This window comes from Salvelinus fontinalis, chromosome 39 (assembly GCF_029448725.1).
Source record: "Salvelinus fontinalis isolate EN_2023a chromosome 39, ASM2944872v1, whole genome shotgun sequence".
Lineage (NCBI taxonomy): Eukaryota > Metazoa > Chordata > Actinopteri > Salmoniformes > Salmonidae > Salvelinus > Salvelinus fontinalis.
In genome coordinates, this window is record NC_074703.1 from 8,432,030 (window position 1) to 8,455,826 (window position 23,797).

General features: G+C 44.4%; 1 protein-coding gene across 4 annotated transcripts; it reads left to right on the top strand.

The window, feature by feature from the left end:
• Positions 1-1,520: 1,520 nt before the first annotated feature.
• On the top strand, positions 1,521-23,584 carry LOC129838842 (inosine-5'-monophosphate dehydrogenase 1b). Of its 4 annotated transcripts, none has more exons than XM_055906063.1 (15): positions 1,521-1,862; positions 7,456-7,554; positions 7,702-7,782; positions 12,078-12,126; positions 14,817-14,918; positions 15,400-15,474; positions 15,616-15,910; positions 16,105-16,304; positions 16,659-16,749; positions 16,867-16,962; positions 17,642-17,785; positions 18,546-18,690; positions 20,195-20,338; positions 20,431-20,514; positions 21,551-23,584. In XM_055906063.1, the coding sequence occupies exons 1-15, from the start codon at positions 1,618-1,620 to the stop codon at positions 21,570-21,572; spliced, it is 1,872 nt and encodes a 623-aa protein (XP_055762038.1). In that variant the 5' UTR covers positions 1,521-1,617; the 3' UTR covers positions 21,573-23,584. The 4 variants fall into 4 exon arrangements, with proteins under 4 accessions (XP_055762038.1, XP_055762039.1, XP_055762036.1 ...); XM_055906061.1 differs by lacking the exon at positions 1,521-1,862 and adding an exon at positions 4,713-4,978; XM_055906064.1 differs by lacking the exon at positions 7,702-7,782 and having other exon boundaries at positions 1,547-1,862.
• The last annotated feature ends 213 nt before the right edge of the window (positions 23,585-23,797 follow it).

The following is a 23,797-nucleotide window of genomic DNA, read 5'->3' on the forward strand; positions in this document are numbered from 1 at the left end:
TATTAGCAAACATTTCTAAAATGCTGTTTTTGCTTTGCAATTACGGGTTATTGTGTGTAGATTGATGAGAGGAAAACCATGTGAATCCATTTTAAAATAAGACTGTAACGTAACAAAATGTGGGAAAAGTAAAGGGGTCTGAATACATTCTGAATGCACTGTATATGCCTACTATACAGTATTCACTATGTGGGGCCCATGCTGGAATTGAACCCACTACTTTGGTTGTTGCTATAGCTAGCTCCATGCTCCAGTCAACTGACCCTTTAACATTCTATTCTGTAAGTTGTAAAACACTGTCGGGAAGATGTTAAGAGTACAGACCTCAAACTGTCCTATTTAAAGGTATATCCACACACAGTTTTTGGGAGCAGAATGGTTTGTACTGTGCATATACTGTAGATTGTACTGAACATTTGAGGCCTATTTCAGGGACTATGTAAGAAGCTGTCACCCTTGTGTTAGCTATACTCTCTCCTGTGGTGCAGTGTGAGCACTGTTTGTATGTCCCTGAACCTGTCTGTGTCCAAGGCAAGCCAGGCATCCTCCTCAAGGCCATACTTTGGTACTATCTCAAGCAGTTTGTGGAATTATTGTATATTACTGTGGGTTTGTCCCACGGCCACACACACACACAGAGACACACACGCACACAGACACACACGCACATTGGCGACAGTGCTAGTCTGTTTGGAGTGTGTTTAAGTGCCCCTCTCTGCCTCCTGCATGTATCTCCTGCCCACTGTATTCTAATTCCCCAATCCTCTTTGTGAAAGCGACGTCTGCCACTGACAGAAAACAGGGTTAAGCTGTACGCAGAGAGAGATTCATAGAGCAGCACTCGACTAGACAAAAACACACTGAGTATCCCATTCTGCTTCTCCTCTATCCCAGCAGGCATTCTCTTTCTTTCTTTCTATCCACCTCTCCCTCCCTCTATAAGTCTGGGCCCTTTCTCTCTGCCATCTCACTCCTCCCATTTCCACCACAATCTCCCTTCAGGTCAGTGAGTATTAGTTCTCTCACAGGGGCAAGGGTAACGTTGGGACGGCGACGACTCCACGACGACAAGCCTCTCCAGCATCATTTCCACGACAACGCCATCTCGGCAGGAGCATTACCACGGTGACACCCTCTGCTGACACGCCTAGCGGACACTGTGGGTTGGTTAGCAGGTGCACCCTGCGCATAGACGGGGGAGGGAGGGACATAACTATCTAACTTCTGTCTCTCTCTCTCTCATATCTCTCTGAGTATTTTTGTATCTGACCTGGGATTCGACAACAAAGTGGACGGTAAAGACAACACTGGAGCTATGAGACCAAGATAAGAATGTGTTGAACCAGAGAACGTGTTGTGTCTCTCACAAGTAGCTCTGTTTTTCAAACTCAGGTCCTCAGCTCCTTTGACTCGTCTGGTTGGTTGGCTGAGATCGTTCTAATTCTTTCTGTTCTGTGGGAATTGTTTTGAGCTGGTAGGCCGGTTCAGGGACACCTAGTCCCTACGTGACTTGAGTCCACTTGAGGGACGTCACCGACAGAAGGGTCAGAGGGCGACGGTGAGGTCACCGACCAGAGTGAGAGACTGGAGCAAGAGAGCTTGGCAATTGGACCCAACATGGAAGGGTACGGCTACGAACACTTTGGGGTGGATGGAGAGCGAGACAGCCACCAGATGGACTACCGGAGGATCGTAGGGGACACAGAGCTACCCCGGCCCAGATCCAACCCCTCACAACAAGACGCGGAGCACCTCTTCCCCCTCAGCCCCCATGGGCATGGGCATGGGCACGGGCACGGGCATGAGACGGCCGCACAGCGATACAGCGCCACCCGCATCCAGGCTGGCTTTGTCCCCGAGAGGTGAGTCGGGCAAAGCAAGATTATGGTTAAAGCTGTATTAGAGTATTACTTAGTGAAATAAACTGCCATCCATTTGAAAATAACAACATATTAGTGAAGGGCCAGGCAAAGAAGATTTTTAGATACTTGCTGAAATGTAGAATAGTTTACTTGTGTAGCAACTCTGGAGCTGACTCATGTTGAAATCCAACCTGAGTTGGAGTTGACCACAGGGGGTTGGTGGCACCTAATTGGGGAGGACGGGCTCATGGTATTGGCTTGAGCCAATGGTATCAAATATATCAAACACATGGTTTTAATGTGTTTAATGCCATTCCATTTACTCCCTTCCAGCCATTATTATGAGCTGTCCTGCCCTCAGCACCCACCCGTGAGTTGCACCCCATTTTGCCCTCAGAACAGCCTCAATTCGTTGGGGCATGGACAAGGTGTCGAAAGCGTTCCAAAGGGACGCTGGCCCATGTTGACTCCAATGCTTCCCACAGTCAAGTTGGTTGGATGTCCTTTGTGTGGTGGACCATTCTTGATACACACGGGAAACTGTTGAGCATGAAAAACCCAGCAGCGGTGCACTTCTTGAGACACTCTAACCGGTGGCCTCCCACCTACCAGCATACCCTGTTCAAAGGTACTTAAATATTTTGTCTTGCCCATTCACCCTCTGAGTGGCACACACACACAATCAATGTCTCAATGCTTAGAAATCCTTCTTTAACATGTCTCTTCCCCTTCATCTACACTGATTGAGGTGGATTTAACAGGTGACATCAATAAGGGGTCATAGCTTTAACCTGGATTCACCTGGTCAGTCTATGTCATGGAGAGAGCAGGTGTTTCTAATTTGTTGTACACTCAGTGTATATTTGACTAGTGAGCATTCAAGCTGTAGCATTAGTTCCTCCCACTTCTTCTGACTACTTTTCATTACTCTGCTTTCACCATGGTTACAATATGTAAATACAGCCCATTGAGTAGTATCAGTTTACATAGCCCTGTGTTTAGCCTGGCTTGTAAATAACCTTGAAGTTAAATCTCCTTGTTAGCCTGTAATGAAGCTCTAGGACGCCTGTGTCTTATGTGGTTTATGGCGAGTCATTCTGAGGGTGGCCCCTAAACACATTGAAAAGCTATGATTCAGTGGCGTACTCTGATACCAAAACAACAGTAACTGCCTCAAGGCTATTTTCGGAGTGGCAGGTCCCCCTTATGCCTTGCAGCTTGGGCAGCAGGTGGAGAGCTTAATGGGATCAGATTTGAATCAATGCTTGAAATAGCCACAGGGTGTGCATAGAGGAATCTCTGACCCATATTGTGGGTGACCCACATTTAAAGCAATGAACTCACGCACAGACACAGTACCCGCCAGATCACCTTGGTACTTGTCAAGGCTGGGAAGGCCCTCTGTGCTTTGCTTAGTACTGGAGGAGGGGCTCCTGGTATAGTGCCACACAGGGAGTAGGCCAAGGGACAATATACATCCCCATGATAAATGTACTTGGGGCGAATTATGTTTTAATGCACGGTGGATCACTAGTCACCATTACAAATGCATTTGGTTTTATTTGCTCTGAATATCTGTGTGTTGGTTGAGTGAACACAGCTACAGCAGTCCCACTCCATTTCATCCACAGGATCAAGAGTGCATGGGTTAGAATTCCCCACTCTCCAGGAAACGACGGTGAGAAGGAAGAACAACATTTGAATTTATTGCGACATTGCTTGCGTGATGGTAGGTTGCAATTGTCTGTCAGTGACTACCGTCAGCCACTGATGGTATTGTCAGCAGTGAGCTGGCCGTCCTCCTTTAACAAAAGTGTGTACTTGTGAGGGAGGTCTACTTCATCTGTCTGTGTATGTCTGTGTACGTGTGTGTGTGTGCTCCTCTTCCCAACCCTGAACCACCACAGACATGGGAGAGTGTGGAACTGTTCGGTAAGCAATGCTTGTGGATTCACAGGTCAACATACAGCACAATAGGCCAAGCCTAAATAATTCAGTCTGATTCTCCCAAATCCGTCAGCTTGAATGCCAATGGTCTATTGGCTTTTGTGCTTTTATCATCTGAATGGTCTCGACAGATGATAAAGGAGGGGGCCATTCTCTCTTTCTGTTTTAAACAGTCTGTCCTGTATTTGAAAGTGAAAGTCATACGCCATGATATATAAGATAAGGAGAAAATTAGGGTAAATTCAGTCAATGTGTAGCCTCATCTACTGTAAATGTGTAAAATGTGATCTAGGCTATTTAAGGAGGTATGTAGCCTGGCTGGCTCTACTGGTCAGATGAGATCAATCTAGACTAGAAAATGCCACTGTCATCCGTATAATTGGTTACTAGTAACTGGTTGCATGTGACTTGTAAATCTGACAGTGGTGCTGTTCAGTTAATACCCCCAAACGTTGCACCTCACTGAACCATCTGACAATAGTTGATTTGTGGGTTTTGTCAAAATACAAAAGTCACTTTAGATTGATAAGTAGATAAGCATTATAAAAGTTGATTTCTACACATTTGAATGATTTAAGATTCTTGATTGATCCTGATAATAGAAGCCCAAGGCCTAATGTTCCAAAAACGGATGGTAGGAGGGCCTGCTGTTTATGTGGTTATATGTGGGTTAAACAATGATAATATATGGACATTGGCACTGCCAGACTACAGTGCCAATTTCCCTGTAGCCTAAATGCATGATTTTCTCCTCAAAACGATGTATGGTCTGCACTTTGCAGTGCAGATATTAGGTATATTACATAAATTACAAGGACATAATCTCACTAAAATGCAAAGTCTGTGATTGAGTTGAGATTTTTACCCTCGTGTTTTCGAATTCAATGAGCGCCCCACGTGGGAGGAGAGGGGATGTGACGCATCCATTTTCGACGATTCTGCGAAAATATTATTCTTCATAACGCCGATACACTGTAGCAGCGACAGGCAATCAAATTTGGACCAGCCTCCCATCATCACTTGAGTTTGTAGTAGGGGAATTAATTGTGGGTTGGTTCCCTCCATAGTAGAGAAAGCACACTTTGCTTCCGCTCATTTTGGACTTGCTAGCTAGCTACAGCTGGAAAGTTCGCATTTCCTTACACCTTCAACGCGGTCTGCTTCAAGAGGTAGAAAACGGGCTGGAATTTATTTTTTGTTTCACATTTTCTTAACGTAACTAACATTAGGTAACTGTAAGTAAGACTAAGAACGTGGTGAGGTGGCTAATTGCATAGAATACAGATCTTCAGTAATGAGTTGAAACATGTTAGTTAGCTTGCTAGCCGGCTACCGCTAGCTGACACATGCTCCTGCTGAATAACGCACGCACTCTGATCATTTTGACTTGCGTGGCAATAAATTAGATGGCTAATTTATAGTGCAGCTTTGGTGATAAAATACATTGCAAACGATATGTTAAAGACATGATGGCTGGAAATCTATAACTGCGGACAGTTGGCTAGATTCGTCATTAATCGTTAATATAGACATGTTTTATTCTCCCCGCATGTATTTTGTGCTCAAGGCATTGTAACCATTGTTAGGTACTCAGCTGTACAGTAGCCAGTTAACGTTAGTAAGTGCTAGCGAACTACTGTAGCTAGGCATTGCTCACGGTTCCCTTTCAGCAGCTATCCAGAACACTGTGTAGGTAGTGTGAATAAATATGTGCTTGAAGGAAACGTTTTTGCTGGACAGATCATTGTTTAACATGACTTATTAGCTCATAGTGTCGCTTGATGGCTGTTTTGTTTGCATGGACAGCCACCACAAGCAATACAGATAACATTAGTGTGCTCTATTTTCCTGGTGTTTATCCAGTAAATTGTAAAAAAAAAAAAATGTATATCAAACATGAAAAAAATGTAAAGCAACGTGTTTTATTTAAACATGTAGCTAACATTAGTGCTGCTGCTATTTTTGCCATGGATATTTACACAACAGTGCATTAAGGGGTTAATTTCGTGAGGCTCTATTTTGCCAGCATGACCCTTCTAATAGAAAGGTTTCTTATAGATGTTAGTGGGTCATCCACATTTTGAAAACGCATAGTCGTTAGTGCGCAGCGATCTGTGCGTGTGAGGTCGGTTAGGTTTCAGTTTAACTATTTGAAAAAGTCATGATTTCGGGTTCGATAATAACAACACATAATGAAACGGTGAATAAAATGTCCATGATGGTAGTGACTGTCATTACTGCTTATCAATTAACAATTTATTCACATTATTTTACTTCAATACAAATTTTCAGTTTGGTATATTACGTTTGTTTTATTTGATGACAATTTCATGTCAAGTCATCTCACCTCTATAGAGCTGCTGTCTGACAAAATCACAATTTCAGTATTTCTTCAATGTAAACAGGGCATACTTTTTTGACTGCTGAATACCAACTATCAATTTCAGGTAGAGATACTTTTGTGTATGTGGACACACCTTCAAATGAGTGGATTCGGCTATTTTAGCCACACCCGTTGTTGAGAGGTGTATAAAATCGAGCACACAGCCATGCAATCTCAATAGACAAACATTGGCAGTAGAATGGCCTTACTGAAGATCTCGGTGACTTTCAACGTTTCACCTTCATAGGATGCCACCTTTCCATTAAGGTAGTTAAATTTCTGCCTTGCTAGAGCTGCCCTGGTCAACTGTAAGTGCTGTTATTGTGAAGTGGAAACGTCTGGGGGCAAAAACGGATCAGCCACGAAGTGGTAGACCATACAAGAACACAAAGCAGGAGTGCTGAAGCGCATAGTCTGTAAAAATTCTGTCCTCGGTTGCAACACTCACTACCAACTTCCAAACTGCCTCTGGAAGCAACGTCAGCACAAGAACGGTTCGTCGGGAGCTTCATGAAATGGGTTTCCATGGCCGAGTAGCCACACACAAGCCTACAATCACCATGCACAATGCCAAGCGTTGGCTGGGGTGGTGTTAAGCTCGCTGCCATTGGACTCTGGAATGATGAATCATGCTTCACCATCTGGCAGTCCGATGGACGAATCTGGGTTTGGCGGATGCCAGTAGAACGCTACCTGTCTGAATGTATAGTGCCAACTGTTAAGTTTGGTGGAGGATGAATAATTGTCTGGGGCTGTTTTTCATGAGTGGAGGCTGTTGTAGCAGCAATGTGTCCGTATAAATGCCCATAATTTTGGAATGAAATGTTCGACGAGCAGGTGTCCACATACTTTTGGTCGTGTAGTGTACCTCGTGAAGCAACTGCTCTCCTTTCAAACGAGTATTCTTGTCTCTTTAATGTAGCAAGCTAAAAGAAACACAGATGGACAAGTAGGCATGCAATGGATTATGGTCATTATAGGTAAATACCACGTTTTCCATGCGAAACTATGTAGAATATTGGCCTTTTGGAAGCTACAACTCCCTACTACATCGAACAGTTCGGGCTTGATATCATTTGTCTCTAGAGAAACTGCGTTTTGGGTTAATCACTCAGCACTAATAGTCATTCACAGACGCAAAGCGTCGTCACCTTTTAACCCTTCATCTATTGATGGCTAATTATATTTGAAAATGCATTGAATTTTACACTTGAAACGATGGCTACAATCTAATGCCTGCTTGTCATCCTTTTCATTTGACAGCATGGCTGATTTCCTGATCAGTGGTGGTACGGGCTATGTCCCAGAAGATGGACTCTCCGCACAACAGCTTTTCTCCGTTGGAGACGGCCTCACCTACAAGTAAGTTCAGTTCAACCATAATACAAATGCCAAATAGAACCGGATTGTGCAAGTACGCTCTCGAACTGTCCAAACCTAAGCGCAGGCGATGATGGACGAGATGCGGGCGGCGCTTTGTAATGATGGCCAACACGTTTTGAATCGCAGATCTGCTCAACAACAGTCTGTTGTCGCTGATGGTCAAACGGCAGAAGAGCTATGCTCTAAAGGCGACGGGTTGACTTACAAGTGAGTAAAACGGTTGACTTTTCAACCATTTTGACACTATATACACTATACTGTAAAAACCTCTTGTCAACAAACGATGAGTTCATATAGGGGAAGCAAATGATTGTCCCATTAAAAATAGATTTGAATCAATAAGGTACCTTGTTGATGAATTTGGCAAAAGTAAAAACCACATTCGCCACCAATTGTATTATTGTAATTTTTAGCTGTCTGAGAAAACCACTGATCTATACGGATGAATGAGAAGGGCAGGGTGGTGGGGGTTGATTGCTTAACCTGATCTGCACCATAGGATGATATTTGCTTCCGGTAATGATATGGCTGCATCTTTAACTGCTCTGAACAATCATAGTGCATGAACTGATATTTGATTCTTTGAGACATTCAATCACTATCTAATCTATCTAGTAATGAAATCTGACTGCACTCATATCCTAAGGCCCTTTATCCGCTCATTTCATATTCACTTGTTTTTACTTTCACTGAATAACCCTCAATTCACTTTCACTCTGTTTAAAACTAACTTGATTTCAACAAGTAAAGCATTGGGATGCCCCAATATGGCAGACGGTCATTGCATTGGTATGTTGCCACAGCAAGCTACTTCACTAATTTCACCCCTTTGCCCAAGACTGTTGCCCAAAACTCTGTGCATCGTTTTGCTTCTTGAACATACCTCTGGCTAGAGGACTTGGCAAAAATGACTAACTGCTATAAAATGCTTCCAACACCTACTTAAAATAGAGTAACATTCACATCCTTGTGTTGATGTTGTAGCCTATGTCTTCTGACTATATGTGGTGCCTTCCCAAATGGTACCTTGTCCCCTACATAGTGCATTACTGGAATAGGGTGCCATTCAGAACGCAACCTATGTTACAGATTAAATGGATACCCTAGGGCCTCCCAAGTGGTGCAGCAGGGCTCTGGCGAGCCGGGCGCCTGCACGCTGACACGGTCGCCAGTTGGACGGTGTTTCCTCCGACTCATTGGTGCGGCTGGCTTCCGGGTTAAGCGAGCAGTGTGTCAAGAAGCAGTGCGGCTTGGCAGGGTCGTGTTTCGGAGGACGCATGGCTCTTGACCTTCACCTAAACAGAGCCCGCAGGGGAGTTGCAGCAATCGTACAAGACTGTAACTACCAATGGAATATCATGAAATTGGGGAGAAAAAAGGGGGTTAAAAAAAATATATATATATATTAAAAAAATAATATTAAATGGATAGCCTGTTCATTCTAAACCGATTATGTGGCGTTTGTGAGACAAACAATATTTAGACAACAAGCAGGTACTACTCAACCATTTTGTTTCTTACAGTTTAACCCTAATTGCTCCTGTAAGTTGCGCTGGATAAGAGCATCTGCTAAATTACTAAATGTTATGGTTCAGACTTAACAACATCCGCACAATAAGGGTATTCACTATTTACACTACACATTTGAATGGAGACTTAGTCCCAGTTCACAGGGGTTAATTGATTAGGCAATGTATGTGTGTGTGATACCGGCGCGTCCCTCCTCCTTAATGAAGCACGTCCTGCTTAAAGGCAAGGCAGAGCGCATGACTAGCCCGAGGTACTGTCATGTGAGCGTCTCGGGGCACGACATCAGAGGAAGTGAGGATGCCCTCCTTTGCACCACATCTGGGCCCGTATTACCTGTATCATACAGCTGTGTTTCCACCATGGCAACCACAGACAACTGCCTCACAAACATGGCAACCCAGGGCGGTAGCGACAGTGGCTCAATCTCAATTCGTCTTTCCCTATCTCCTCTGCTCCTTTTTAACCGTATTAAAGGAGAAGGTTTAAAGTCACTCCCCTCTGACTTTCTTCTCCAATGTATTTTGAGAGGGAGTCGGGGAGAGAGGATGCAAGGAATCAAAGGCAAGATAAATTGAGAAAGCCAGATGTATTCTCACTGGCTCGAAGGCCTACTGGCTTTGAGGTGTTTGCTTACCTGTTGCTGCTGTAATCTGGCAGGCTTACTGTCCACACCAAAACACGCTGGAGCTGAATACACGCTCCCTTATGAAAGTGTTCGCCAGGGTGAGCTGAGATATTCTGTCGGGGTCTTAAGGCAATTTCACCAAGCTGGATCAATATTCTTTCAGCAACTCAACATTTTCTAGTACAGCAGATGACTCTGCTGCATGTTATTATCATATATTACCCCTGTCATAAAGAATTAATCAATGCAGTCATTTTTTGTCAATGGCTTCATGGGATGATTCCATGATGATGTCTTATGATCACAGCCACCTAATCATCCTCGGCTTCTAATTAGCCCCATTCAACCCCCTCATCTCTCCAACGCAATTCTCCCCCGGGACATTGGTGTAGAAGACAATGTATTCTCAATCCACTTACGTGGCAACGGGACGAGAAATGAAAAGATTACAATCGTGACATAATTCTAAATGTGTAGTGCACTGCCTTTGCAGAAGTGTAGCGTAGAACAAGGTTATGAAGTAGTGCTATCCAGGCTTGTGTCAAAAATGTCTAGCATGAAATGAAGATGAATCAAGTTGCACCCAGCATTACTAGGGCCTGAAACTGTTTTCATAACAGATGTCATGCAATAGATATTTATACATTAATAGTATGCAAGACTAGACAGGTGAGTGCACTCTAAATCAGATCTACCCACTTTCTCTACTTAGTGGTTGAAGGGTCATAATAATGTCCAACTCGGGCAGTTTGTGGTTGTCTACACCACTGGTGTGGCCGAAATGACATCATGCTTTTCTCCACATTCAACATTCGAATGCAAACCATATTGAAAGGTAGCCAGTGTTGTCTTTGGTATTTAAAACCCTAATGTGTCACGTGTGCCAAGTCACACTCTAGTTAGTTCTTCTCGAATGCCGTATATAATTATTTCCTCCAGTGGACAAAACATACATTTGAACCTGGACAAAAAAACTATTTCATTGCGTTTAGGTGGAGTGCCATCTCCACAAGGAAAGTCCTAATCTAGGTCTTACTCATCAAGATCCCATTTTCCACATTTTCTGTTGCATTCTGGGTCAACCTGGCCGCTTAAGTATAGGTTACAGGTTAAACCCAAGTGACAACTGTAACTTGCATTCTGTAATGGAAATTGGTGGCAAAACTCCTCAAAATAAATAAAATGGCTGCTTATCAACTGATCCAGTGATGCTTTTTACCATTTGGCTCATGCTGGTTAGGGGTTGGTCTGGCTAGTGAGAGCTGATCCAGAATCAGCGGAGGTTTGTGGTTTCCTTAAATGCTGGCAGATGTTTTCCCCTCAGCCTCCCTGTCCCAGACTGTGTTTATGTTTGTGAGGTGTCTGGCGGTTGCAGGAGGACCCCTCCCTGTCCCGTTTGGTAGACATATTTTAGGCCCCATCTTTTCACCCACACAGGCGGAGGAGAGAGGGGAATGGTCTGACGGATGATAAAGGACAGGGGGCCATTTTCTCTTTCAGTTTTTGTTTCTCTCGCTCGCTCCTCCCGTTCTGATTTAGAGCCATTCTCTCCTGCTCTCCTCCATCTTATTCTGGTTTTCACTTTAACCCCCATCTTTCTCTCAGACAAAGACTCACTTATTCGTCTCTCTCTGTCCAGTCTGTTTTCACACCCATCTGCCAAACCACCAGATCCACCCATCTGTGAAAAACACACATCATCCTTCTTTCTCCCTGTCTCATTTGCTCTCTACCGCTCTCTCTCTGCCTGCCATTGTGTTCATACAGTCTAAGAAATTAAGTTGAACCCCAGATGCTTTTGCTAAGCACTGTACTAACAGGGTGAGACAGTGTTTCTCTTTAGACTAGAGTACAAGGCAAAGGGAAGGGGCAGCTTGATCAGCGATAACTAGAGGGCGAACTTATGAGCGTACAATTTTTGGGATCAAGACATTTTCTATTAGTTCTTAACACAAACTCACGTTTAGTTTATTCAAATTTATATCACAGGCAACTTTCGGGTCAGACTCCTCAACCATTGCGAGAACTAGTTTTCCCTATGTCGTTACCAGGCTCGGTCGAAGTGGCAGTTCTAGGGGCTAATTTGCACATATTCCCCTTTTGGCTTTCAACACTTCCTGCTTTGGACCCAACTCCAACATGGTGGAGGTACTTGTTAACTTTGAAATTGGGTGGGGAAAATGGTGAGGGGTTTTTATAGGCCACTTCTGACCCACTCACCAGTTGGCTGGCAGTTGTATTGCACTGCACTATGAATCTTGTAGTCCTCTTGTCTTAAGCCATCTTTCTTTAGCCATGACAACCTGTGAACCTTGACCCCTGACCTCTTGCTCTGTCTGTCTTTCAGCGACTTCCTGATTCTGCCGGGCTTCATTGATTTTACCTCAGACGATGTGGTGAGTAGTCCTCTCTTCTCTGACTGTCAAGACCTTCCAGAAAGCTAAGACAATTCAATATGGGTTTTGAGCTACAGACTAGCCTTCGACCTACCTTCAGCATACTGTTCTGTTCATGGGCTCAATTCCACTGTTCCGAGACCCTCTTCCCTAGCCCAGTCCTCTTAAGTGTTCACCGATAGAGTCATGGGTAGGTAGGTGCAAGCCATACCATGAAGGCTGCTCTTAGCCTGTTGAACTTGGTAGTGTTCTCCAGTTTTTTTCATATAACCTTTATATAACTAGGCAAGTCAGTTAAGAACAAATTCTTATTTACAATGATGGCCTACCTGGGAACAGTGGGTTAACTCCCTTGTTCGGGGGCAAAACTACTAAATAAAAAAACTACACTTTTTTACCTTGTCAGCTCAGGGATTCGATCCAGCAACCTTTCGGTTACTGGCCCAACGCTCTAATCACGAGGCTACCTGCCGCCCCAGACTGTTTTTTCCAGATCTCTGAAAACTACAGGGATAATGATTATGGGTGCACCAAGTGGGAGCAGTATTGCTTCCTACACATTCCTTATTATTTCAGCAGACACTCCTTGCCAGAGCCACGTCTGAAACCAAAGCCTTTTTACAGTATGCTGTGTCCACACAGATGCACAAACCACCCTCTGCATTCAAAACCTCATTCTGTAATTGCAGCTTTTCCAAAAATACATTTTGCTCTCAGCTTCCTTCGTCATCCCTAACCTCCTAGCCACCCTATTTTTACCAAGATGGCCTCCCACGCCTGGTCTCTCTCTCTCCCTCTCTCTCGCTCTCTCTACACGGTTGTGCCTGGTTGGTTGCTCACTCTTCTCTCAGGGGATGATGTGAGCGTTAATCTCAGGCTTTATGTGAAATCCCCCTGCCCTTCTCTCTCATCCATCAGGAGTTTTTAATCTAATTTCTATCTCTAATCTCCTTTTTTGTCCAGACTAGAACACAACCTGTCTGCGTTGTTGCCGTGGCGTTGTGGGTAGTCTCCGTAGGGTTGTAACCTGGCCTATTTTCTTGAAGGTGGAGTCAGTCTCTGATAACTGGGACGAGGCTGTGTCTGTCTCTCAACTGTGAATACAGTCAAAGGTCATGCAATAATATTTGTTTAGACTGTATTCTAAAATAGACCCCCCCACCCTCTTCCACACAGGGGTGTTTTATAAGTGTGAGGTGGGCCTCTGTCTGGTGTTTCAATGTGCAGAGGTGGTCTCTCAATTTTAAAGGTTAGTAGAAGTTGGCAGGGTAGTGCAGTTGCGCTAACAAAATGGCTGCCAGTGTCTAGTCTTTTTCTTCACCCTCCCATTTCAGAAACACAATAGTTGGTATGGTAGTTTACATTTGCCAAAGATAAGGGAGGAAAGCTCTTGATGTCATAAAATGCACGCTCTGGTTTTCTCATGGGTGAGGAATGCCATGTTTTCCCTCCCAGCTGAGAAGACCGTGGAAGTGTTTTTATTTATTTTAGAGAAGGGAACTTTCCCAGTGTTGGCAGAGTTTCTAACAAGGTCACGGCCTGATTGTGCAAAAACATCTGTCACATGTATCTGTTTAGTCAAAGCAACATCGGTCTTGTCTCTCTGATGACAGATTTTAAAATATATTTTTTATTTTATTTAACTAGGCAGTTAAGAACAAATTCTTATTTACAATGACGGCCCAGCCCGGATGATGCTGGGCCAATTGTGCGCCACCCTATGGGACTCCCAATCACGGCCGGATGTGATGCAGCCTGGATTCGAACCAGGGACTGAGATACAGTGCCTTACACTGCTGCGCCACTCGGGAGCCCAGATAAAATGCACCTGATAATTTACGTTTAGGCCAGATGGCGATGTCTGCTTTCCAGTTGCATGTTCTTTACTTGCTGTTGCCACTCTCGTCTGAGACTTTAAAACTCATCGTCCAGTCAGCCATTGAAAGCATGCTTGAGAGCCGTGACCAAAAGCTGTCATTTTCCTTAGGCCAATCCACAAAGGACAAACTTGCTTGTTGGAGCATGTATGCCCCCTAGTGGACAACTGAGAAAGCAACCTTTACCATTACAAGCAATGATGGTCAAGGTTCTCTTTTCTTCATGAAGTAAATGACTTACACTCTACTCTGTATTAGAAATGAATAATATTGAGTATATTTCCTCAGTGTGGACATTTACACTCACTGCAACAGATTGTAATACCTCAATTGAGCCGACCAACACAGTGGCTAACCGGGCTATCTGCATTGTGTCCCACCCGCCAACCCCTCTTTTACGCTACTGCTACTCTCTGTTCATCATATGCATTTTCACATTAACCATATCTACATGTACATACTACCTTAATCAGCCTGACTAACCGGTGTCTGTATATAGCCTCGCTACTGTATATAGCCTCGCTACTGTATATAGCCTCGCTACTGTATATAGCCTGGCTACTGTATATAGCCTGTCTTTTTACTGTTGTTTTTATTTCTTTACCTACCTATTGTTCACCTAATACCTTTTTTGCACTATTGTTTAGAGCCTGTAAGTAAGCATTTCACTGTAAGGTCGACACCTGTTCTATTCAGCGCACGTGACAAATAAACTTTGATTTGATTTAATATTATCTAGTGTGCTGAGTGACTGATTTCCTGAACATGTTGTGGGTTATTGAGCCAAGATGTCCTCCTTACTTTCTCCACCAGGACCTGACCTCTGCCCTGACCAGGAAGATCACCCTGAAGACGCCTCTCATCTCCTCCCCCATGGACACAGTCACAGAGTCATCGATGGCCATCGCCATGGCGGTAAGACCTTGCCGCCTGACATGCGAGCCAGTAAAACATATATATGTGTGTTTTCTATGCTAGAAATTACTGTGCGCTTTCCACGGCAGTCACATTGGAAGTCACATACCTCCCGGGTGGTGCAGTGGTCTAGGGCACTGCATCGCAGTGCTAGCTGCGCCACCAGAGTCTCTGGGTTCGCGCCCAGGCTCTGTCGCAGCCGGCCGCAACCGGGAGGTCCGTGGGGCGACGCACAATTGGCATAGCGTCGTCCGGGTTAGGGAGGGTTTGACCGGTAGGGATATCCTTGTCTCAGTATGTAAAATGTAATAAAATGTATGCACTCTACTGTAAGTCACTCTGGATAAGAGCGTCTGCTAAATGACTAAAATGTAAATGTAAAATGTAAGTGTTTTGTGTTGCTGGGGGGGAAACATACCATAAACAGTATTGCGGCTCCTAAAAGTGATTTTTATTTGTCGGGTGTTTTTGATGCCTTCAGCTCATGGGAGGCATCGGCCTCATCCATCACAACTGCACCCCTGAATTCCAAGCCAACGAGGTCCGCAAGGTTAAGGTAAGACCCCATAAACGCCTATGAAAACATTTACCCTTTGTAGTTAATGACTTTTATCATTTGATGTTGATTGGTATTAAATGGGTTGCAGTGCATCTATACACATGATAGTTTATTAACAGATATCTGTTGTTTGTCCAGAGGTTTGAGCAGGGCTTCATCACAGACCCTCTTGTAATGAGCCCGCGTCACACGGTGGGGGACGTGTTCGAGGCCAAGACTCGCCACGGCTTCTCCGGCATCCCCGTCACCGAGACCGGCAAGATGGGCAGCAAGCTGGTGGGCATCATCACCTCCAGAGACATCGACTTCCTCTCCGAGAAGGACCACAGCCGACCATTGGAGGAGGCCATGACTAAGAGGGAGGAGTTAGTGGTGGCCCCAGCCGGTGTCACGCTGAAAGAGGCTAACGACATTCTACAGCGGAGCAAAAAAGGTGAGCCAGTCGGTACAGTCCATGTCTATTGTGGCCTGTTTTCTGGTACGTTGTTCTATTGTATAATCCTCAACTTATTATTGATGAGGTTTTCTTTGGTTTGCTGTACATTGTCATTTATGAACGGTTTGAGGTTAGCTGGCAGAATTACTTGGTCACCTTTAACAAAGTCTCTTCGCTCTCCCCCCCACCAGGCAAGCTGCCCATCGTGAACGACAGTGACGAGCTGGTGGCCATCATCGCCAGGACAGACTTGAAGAAGAACAGGGACTACCCCCTGGCCTCTAAAGACTCTCGCAAACAGCTGCTGTGCGGAGCCGCCATCGGCACCAGGGACGACGACAAGTACCGACTGGACCTACTGATGCAGGCTGGGGTCGACGTGGTCGTACTGGTGGGTTTGAGGTTGGGGTTATGGTTATGGTTAGGATCCAGATGGGGTTTAGGTTGGGATCCAGTTGCGGTAGGTGGGAGGGTTGGGTTAGGGGTTGACCTGTTCATGTAGTTTAGGTGGACATGGTGGTTAGGGGTTGACCTGTTCATGTAGTTTAGGTGGACATGGTGGTTAGGGGTTGACCTGTTCATGCAGTTTAGGTGGACATGGTGGTTAGGGGTTGACCTGTTCATGCAGTTTAGGTGGACATGGTGGTTCCGGGTTGCGGTCGGGTTACGGCTGGGTTTCAGTTCTAATTGGCAGTAGACCGTGGCACTGCAGTGCAGACATGACTTGTTTTCTCTGTTTCTGCAGGATTCCTCACAAGGCAACTCTGTGTATCAGGTCAACATGATCAACTACATCAAACAGAAGTACAGCGAGCTGCAGGTGGTGGGTGGGAACGGTGAGAGAGGAGCGCTGGGACAGGATTTGTCACTATATGGCAGCTTCAGATCTTAGACACTTACACTCTAAACCTTTTTTCCTGCCGTCTGATGATGTTGTGTTCTGTCTCTTGTAGTGGTGACGGCAGCCCAGGCCAAGAACCTGATTGATGCAGGAGTGGACGCTCTGAGAGTGGGCATGGGCTGTGGCTCCATCTGTATCACCCAGGAAGGTAGCGACCCCACCCCCTGATACTATTAACGTTACAGGATCAATTCACATCTGAATGCAGGAGAGGATTGTTGCTGGTTTTAAATTTCAACCCACTTGCAGAATTGACTGAGTTGAAATGGAATTGACCCAACCCAGAATGCTACACCTTGAGTGCAGTGTGCGATTTGGAATAGTAGTATTACGACTAAATGTTATGATATATGAGTGTAGTGATATTAAGTAGAAATGTGATAGTACGTGTAGGATTCTCTACCCATAGCAGCTGGCTTTGGATCAGTTCTAATGTAAGGTCAACCGCTGAAGCTACATCGCAAAACTGGAGAAGGATCAGAGCAGCGAGTAACCAACCAAGATGCTACGCTGGTTGCTAGTCTCTGTCGTCATGGTGATTTATGAAGGCTCTGTTCTCGGTTACCATGGCGACGACTTTCTCCACAGCATTACTACGTTCAGCAAATGATGGCAAACGTTTTTCAAGCGCAAAACAAACATCCTTATTGGAAGAACTTAGACATATTCAATCATTTTTTTTTACTGAACACTTCGATTCTGATAATATAACTTCCGTAAAAAAATCCATCCATCCATCGGGCCCAACCAAACATCGCCTGACTACACCGGTCATAGGATATGTTACCATGGTAAGGTGACGCATTTCCTGTCTCCGTCTCCCGTAGTGATGGCGTGCGGGCGGCCTCAGGGCACCTCGGTGTATAAGGTGGCAGAGTATGCTAGACGTTTCGGTGTGCCAGTCATCGCAGACGGCGGCATTCAGACCGTGGGCCACGTGGTCAAGGCTCTCTCACTTGGGGCATCCACAGGTACCTTTCATTCACTTATTAATGAATGTGTTCACTCTTTCATAGTCATGCATTCATTACCATTCACTCTTCTGTTGTCACTTATTCACCCATTCATTCATTCGCTTAATCCTTCATTAACCCCTTTTATAGCATGCAGTAGGTCAATGTGGTTAATTTCATAGGCTAGAATAGGTGTATAGCAGGGCTGTCCAATGTCGGTCCTGGAGGGCCCAAACACTTCTGGTTTTCATTCTCTCCTTCTAATCAGGGACTATTTCAGACCTGGGAAACCAGGTGAACCAGGTGAGTGCAATTAACTACCAGGTAGAACCAGAAACCAGAAGTTTTTCAGCCCTTCAGGAACAGAATTGAACAGCCCAGGTCTATAGTCTTACAGTATCTTGATGTCTTTGCGCTAGTTTTCTGTTTACCACTGTTGATCTCATGTCTATTCCTCTAATCCACTGTTGATCTCATGTCTATTCCTCTAATCCACTGTTGATCTCATGTCTATTCCTCTAATCCACTGTTGATCTCATGTCTATTCCTCTAATCCACTGTTGATCTCATGTCTATTCCTCTAATCCACTGTTGATCTCATGTCTATTCCTCTAATCCACTGTTGATCTCATGTCTATTCCTCTAATTCATTCAAAGCTGATTTAAAGCTAATGTGAAGCTAATCGATGTAACAAAACACTAGCTGTACTGACAGTTAGTTGGAGAAATGCTTACCAACCAATGACTTTGAGTTATGACCTCTTCCGCCCCTCCCCAGTGATGATGGGCTCGTTGCTAGCGGCGACCACGGAGGCTCCGGGGGAGTACTTCTTCTCGGACGGCGTGCGGCTGAAGAAGTACCGCGGCATGGGCTCTCTGGACGCCATGGAGAAGAGCACCAGCAGCCAGAAACGCTACTTCAGGTAGGGAGGCCATCACACACTAGAGCTGCAGCCCATATCACATCCTATTCCCTGGCCTGTATAGTGCACTACTTCTGACCTGGGGGAATAGGGTGCCATTTGGGACGTAGACTAACTCTTGATCAGACACTAGAACTCATTGGAGGGTTGGAAAGAAGACCAGGTTAACCAAGTTGTTGCACATCAACTGTTGCTGACCTGTTACTGCTAGACGTTCCGCTAACGGAACCCCTCGACAACATCTGGTGAAATGGCAGAGCGCCAAATTCAAATTAAATTACTATAAATATTAAACTTTCATGAAATCACACATATGCAGTACACCAAAAAGGCTTTACGGCGAAAGCAAACCATGCTATAATCTGAGAATAGCGCCCCATCAAACACAGACAATCATATTTCAACCCTCCAGGCGCGACACGAAACTCAGAAATATAGATATAATTCATGCTTTACCTTTGACAAGCTTATTCTGTTGGCACTCCAATATGTCCCATAAACATCACAAATGGTCCTTTTGTTCGATTAATTCCGTCGTTATATATCCAAAATGTCCATTTATTTGGCGCGTTTGATCCAGAAAAACACCAATTCCAACTCGCGCAACATGACTATAAAATATCTCATAAGTTACCTGTCATCTTTGTCCAAACATTTCAAACAACTTTCCTAATACAACTAGGTATTTTTTAACGTAAATAATCGATAAAATTTAAGACGGGATAAACTGTGTTCAATACCGGAGGAAAACAAAGTGGAGCGTGCTTTCAGGTCACGCGCCTCTAACAAACAGTACACTTCACTCGACCCTCATTCTGAACAGGGCTACTTCTTCATTACACAAAGGAAAAACATCAACAAATTTCTAAAGACTGACATCTAGTGGAAGGGATAGGAACTGCCTTAGAATTCTAGATTCCCATTAAAAAAAAACATTGAAAAAGAGAGTGACCTCAAAAAATTTCCTGGATGGTTTGTCCTCGGGGTTTCGCCTGCCAAATAAGTTCTGTTATACTCACAAACATCATTCAAACAGTTTTAGAAACTTCAGTGTTTTCTATCCAAATCTACTAATAATATGCATATCCTAGCTTCTGGGCCTGAGTAGCAGGCAGTTGACTTTGGGCACGCTTTTAATCTGGATGTGAAAATACTGCCCCCTAGCCCGAAGAAGTTTTAATCGCTGATGAATGAAATTAATATTTTATGTCTGATTATATACATGTATTTATTGGTTTGTCCTTAATTCAGACGGTTCACATTGTGATACAATATATGACAAATGTAAGTCATTTTCTCAAAACAAAAGATGCCAACTTTCCTGGGTTTAAGCTGCTCTCTGTGCTCTCATTTGAGAATTTTGCTGTCCATCAGCAGTGTCTAAACCGTCTCTCTTCTGACTGGCTGATTCCACAGCAGTGTCTAAACCGTCTCTGTATTCTGACTGGCTGATTCCACAGCCGTGTCTAACCCGTCTCTGTGTTCCGACTGGCTGATTCCACAGTGAAGGGGACAAGGTGAAGGTGGCTCAGGGTGTGTCCGGCTCTGTCCAGGACAAGGGCTCCATCCACAAGTTTATCCCCTACCTGATCGCTGGCATCCAACACGGCTGTCAGGACATCGGCGCCAAGAGTCTCTCTGTTCTACGGTGAGTTGTGAGTGAGGGAGAGGGGACCAGTGTGTGATCTCTGATAGTAGTGTGTGTGACTGAGTGATCTCTGATATTGTGTTTTTCCACAGCTCCATGATGTACTCTGGAGAGCTGAAGTTTGAGAAGAGGACCACGTCCGCTCAGGTGGAAGGAGGAGTCCATGGGCTTCACTCGTACGTTGGACTCTGTCTCCCACACACACACACACACACACACACACACACACACACACAGTGGAATTTAAATGTGTGTAGCAGTAGATAGCCATGACTTTTCTACGACTGATAGTGTTGACTCTTTCTCAGACATCAGTCCTCTTCCTCTCTCTGTCTTTCACCATAGATGCTCTGTTGTTCCATGTAAGTACATAGACCTGTGAAGTGAAGGGTGTGGCCTAGTGGAGGGCCCCACATAGCCATTTGCATGTAGAACAACTCTCCCCTTGTTTCTAAATTGATTGGCTAAGTTTGCTTCTTGATTAAATGATCCAGGTGGGAAATGTAAATCTTCCCTTTAGAGAAGTGCTTCCCATCTTGATGTTTGAATCTGGCAGCTAGCCTATAATGACGGCTAATATGGCGATGTGACGTTCCCCGTCAGATTATTATCTTGTTAGTGGGAGGAGGGGTGCTCGCCATTACGTATTTCATCTTTGAATGGGTATGAATTATGGGAAGCTTTGTTAGTCTCCTCTCTCTGTCCACTAGCCTCCTTCCCTCCTCTCCTTCCCCAGTTATCCATAGGCCGATACCCCTGTAATAAATATACTGGCAATATGATGGGGGATTGAATGGGATTTGTCAACCTTTGTTTTATAGTTGAATCAGTATGATATTGCTTAGACAGATTGATAGCTGATGTAGTAGGAAAGGGTAATTGATAAGTTCTATCCAGTTGTTTTAGGGCAGGTAATATGAAATGTTCTGTGTGTTTTAGGGCAGATAATAGGAATTGTTTTGTGTGTTTTGGGGCAGATAATAGGAATTGTTTTGTGTGTTTTAGGGCAGATAATAGGAATTGTTTTGTGTGCTTTAGGGCAGGTAATAGGAATTGTTTTGTGTGTTTTAGGGCGGGTAATAGGAATTGTTTTTGTGTGTTTTAGGGCAGGTGATAGGAATTGTTTTGTGTGGTCGTTATATTGTTGATTATCATTGATCACTGATTGATGGTATCATTATTGTGTTTTCACGATGCCCTCTCTCTCTGCAGTTACGAGAAACGACTTTACTGATGAAGGGGCCAGAAAGAAGCGGACTAGGGCCGCCCCCGACGCCCCCACCCCTGTTGTGACCAAACGTAACCGCCACATCTGACACCCACCTCATCACTCTCCCTGCCGACACCCCGCACACCCCACGGGAGAGGTCTGGGGGGAACACCTGCAAAACAAACACCATCACCTGGGAAACATGGGATTTTGCACTTACGAAGCGGAATATCAGGGTTTTCACCATAACCCCCTCCCAGAATACTGGTGTGTGTGGGAGTTTGTTGAAGGAAGTATTTGATTGTGTGTGTGTGAGAGAGAGAGAGTGTGTGTGTGTGAGGACAAACTCAGTGAAGAAGGTGCTGTTGTGCCAACTTCCTCTTCCTGGTGAAACTGAGAGAGCCATGCTGTTACCCCTCTGTATTCTTTGGGATCTGCTCGTACCGGCACCTCCACATCAGAAGCCACAAACATCCCAATCAAACTACATATGTGGAAAAACACTTGTCTTGCTACTCTGTGTGCAAGTGTATTGTGGCAATCCTCCTTTATCTATGTAGTTAGCTCTGTTTATGCAGAAAGATGTTAACTGGTCTGAGAAAAGTCTATTGTTCTGTTAAACTTTTGACTGTGATTCAACCGACAGACTCATTGGCTGGGACTATAGACTAGGTGACGTTCCCTCGCCGTAGTGGCCATGTCAAAACCCCGTTAGTCGACGTGAACCAATAAACGAATGGCCTATCACAATGCTTCTAGTGTGTTGAGAGCACGGTCGGGGCCAAAAGATAGACATCGGCCATAGATCAAGGAACGTGTTTAAAACCACAGTGTCGGTCAACGATGGGTAATACGGTCATCTTTTAGAATGGAATGAAACGAGTTTAGAGAGAATTGTTTGATTTAAAAGCTGTAAACCAGGGTTCCCCAACTGGCAGCCCACGTGGTTTCATTTGGCCCAGTGAATAAATAAATAATTATTATGCTTGGAACAAAAGAGTGTAAAAACACCAGTTAATTAGAACCAAGTGATTTTATTTTTGGAAACCTGTTCCCAAATATTCCTACAGATAATACAGAGATGTGATCGTATACAAAAGGTAAGCAAGGTTTGCAATGATTAAGTCATATTATATCTGTTTGGGCCTCCTGCGGTCAATTTGCAGTCTACAAATGATTTGTAATTATGTTCCGGCCCATCCACCCAGGAAATGGTCCCGCGGCTGAATGTAGATGCCGATCTCTGCTGAAGAACGTCCCAGTGGCTCTAAGGAGCATGAAGGCTTTTCATATGCATGCTTTTTAGTTTTTTAAAGCCAACGCGGCTCTATTTATATTCCGCTTTTTTCTAATTCCGTACATACTGCCAAATGTATCAACATGCTCTCTGTGACACTTTGGTGTTATTCATACTTAAAGCCCAAATGAAAGCTATGAATCGCCAGCAGTGTAGTCCCTCGCTCCACCCCTGTCCCAGATTGTGGCACCGATTGCTAGCAGCTTTGACCTGTTCTGATTACCAGAGTTATGCCTTGAAATGGGGGTAGATGATGACCGCACACGACGGAAAGTCTTAAATTCCCGTAAGAACTGTGTTGTATGTGCATGGCGCTATACGTCCTCCTCACCCCCTTTCTCACTGTTTTGAGATACTGTATATCATTCAGCTTATGTAGGAATAGATTTTTCTAAAGTTTTTCGTAAACAGATGTCCTTTTTGCCAGATGTTTTTTTTAGGATGTCTCTAAGCTGTAGGAGTGACTTTCTTTCCGTTTTGTGCTCATGTACTTTGCCCTACCGGGACCTCACTTGACTAACAGTACTCTTACAGCTGACATGAATATTAAGTAAATATGTACATGAAGATGTATGGAGAGTTATATACCTGTATCCTGTTTTAAATGGTTGTTTGCCGTCTCCCACCTTTTAGTTATGAAAATCCCCACTGACTATGAAACAGGCCTTGTTTACAATGGGATTACAACAGAAACCAGTTGCTAATGCTGTAAAAAAAAATAAAAGTCAAAATATGTTGATTTGTGGGTTGTTATTAAGGCTGGGAATTGCCAGGGACCTCAGGATGCAATATATTATCACGATACTTGTGTGCTGATACGATATGTATTACGATTCTAACGATACTGTATGTAATGCGATTCAATGTTCCAAACATATTTCTCACCATATGTCTGTTGCAGAGGGACAAGAGTCATGAGTTTTGATCAGTCATGGAAGTAAAAGTGTTGAAT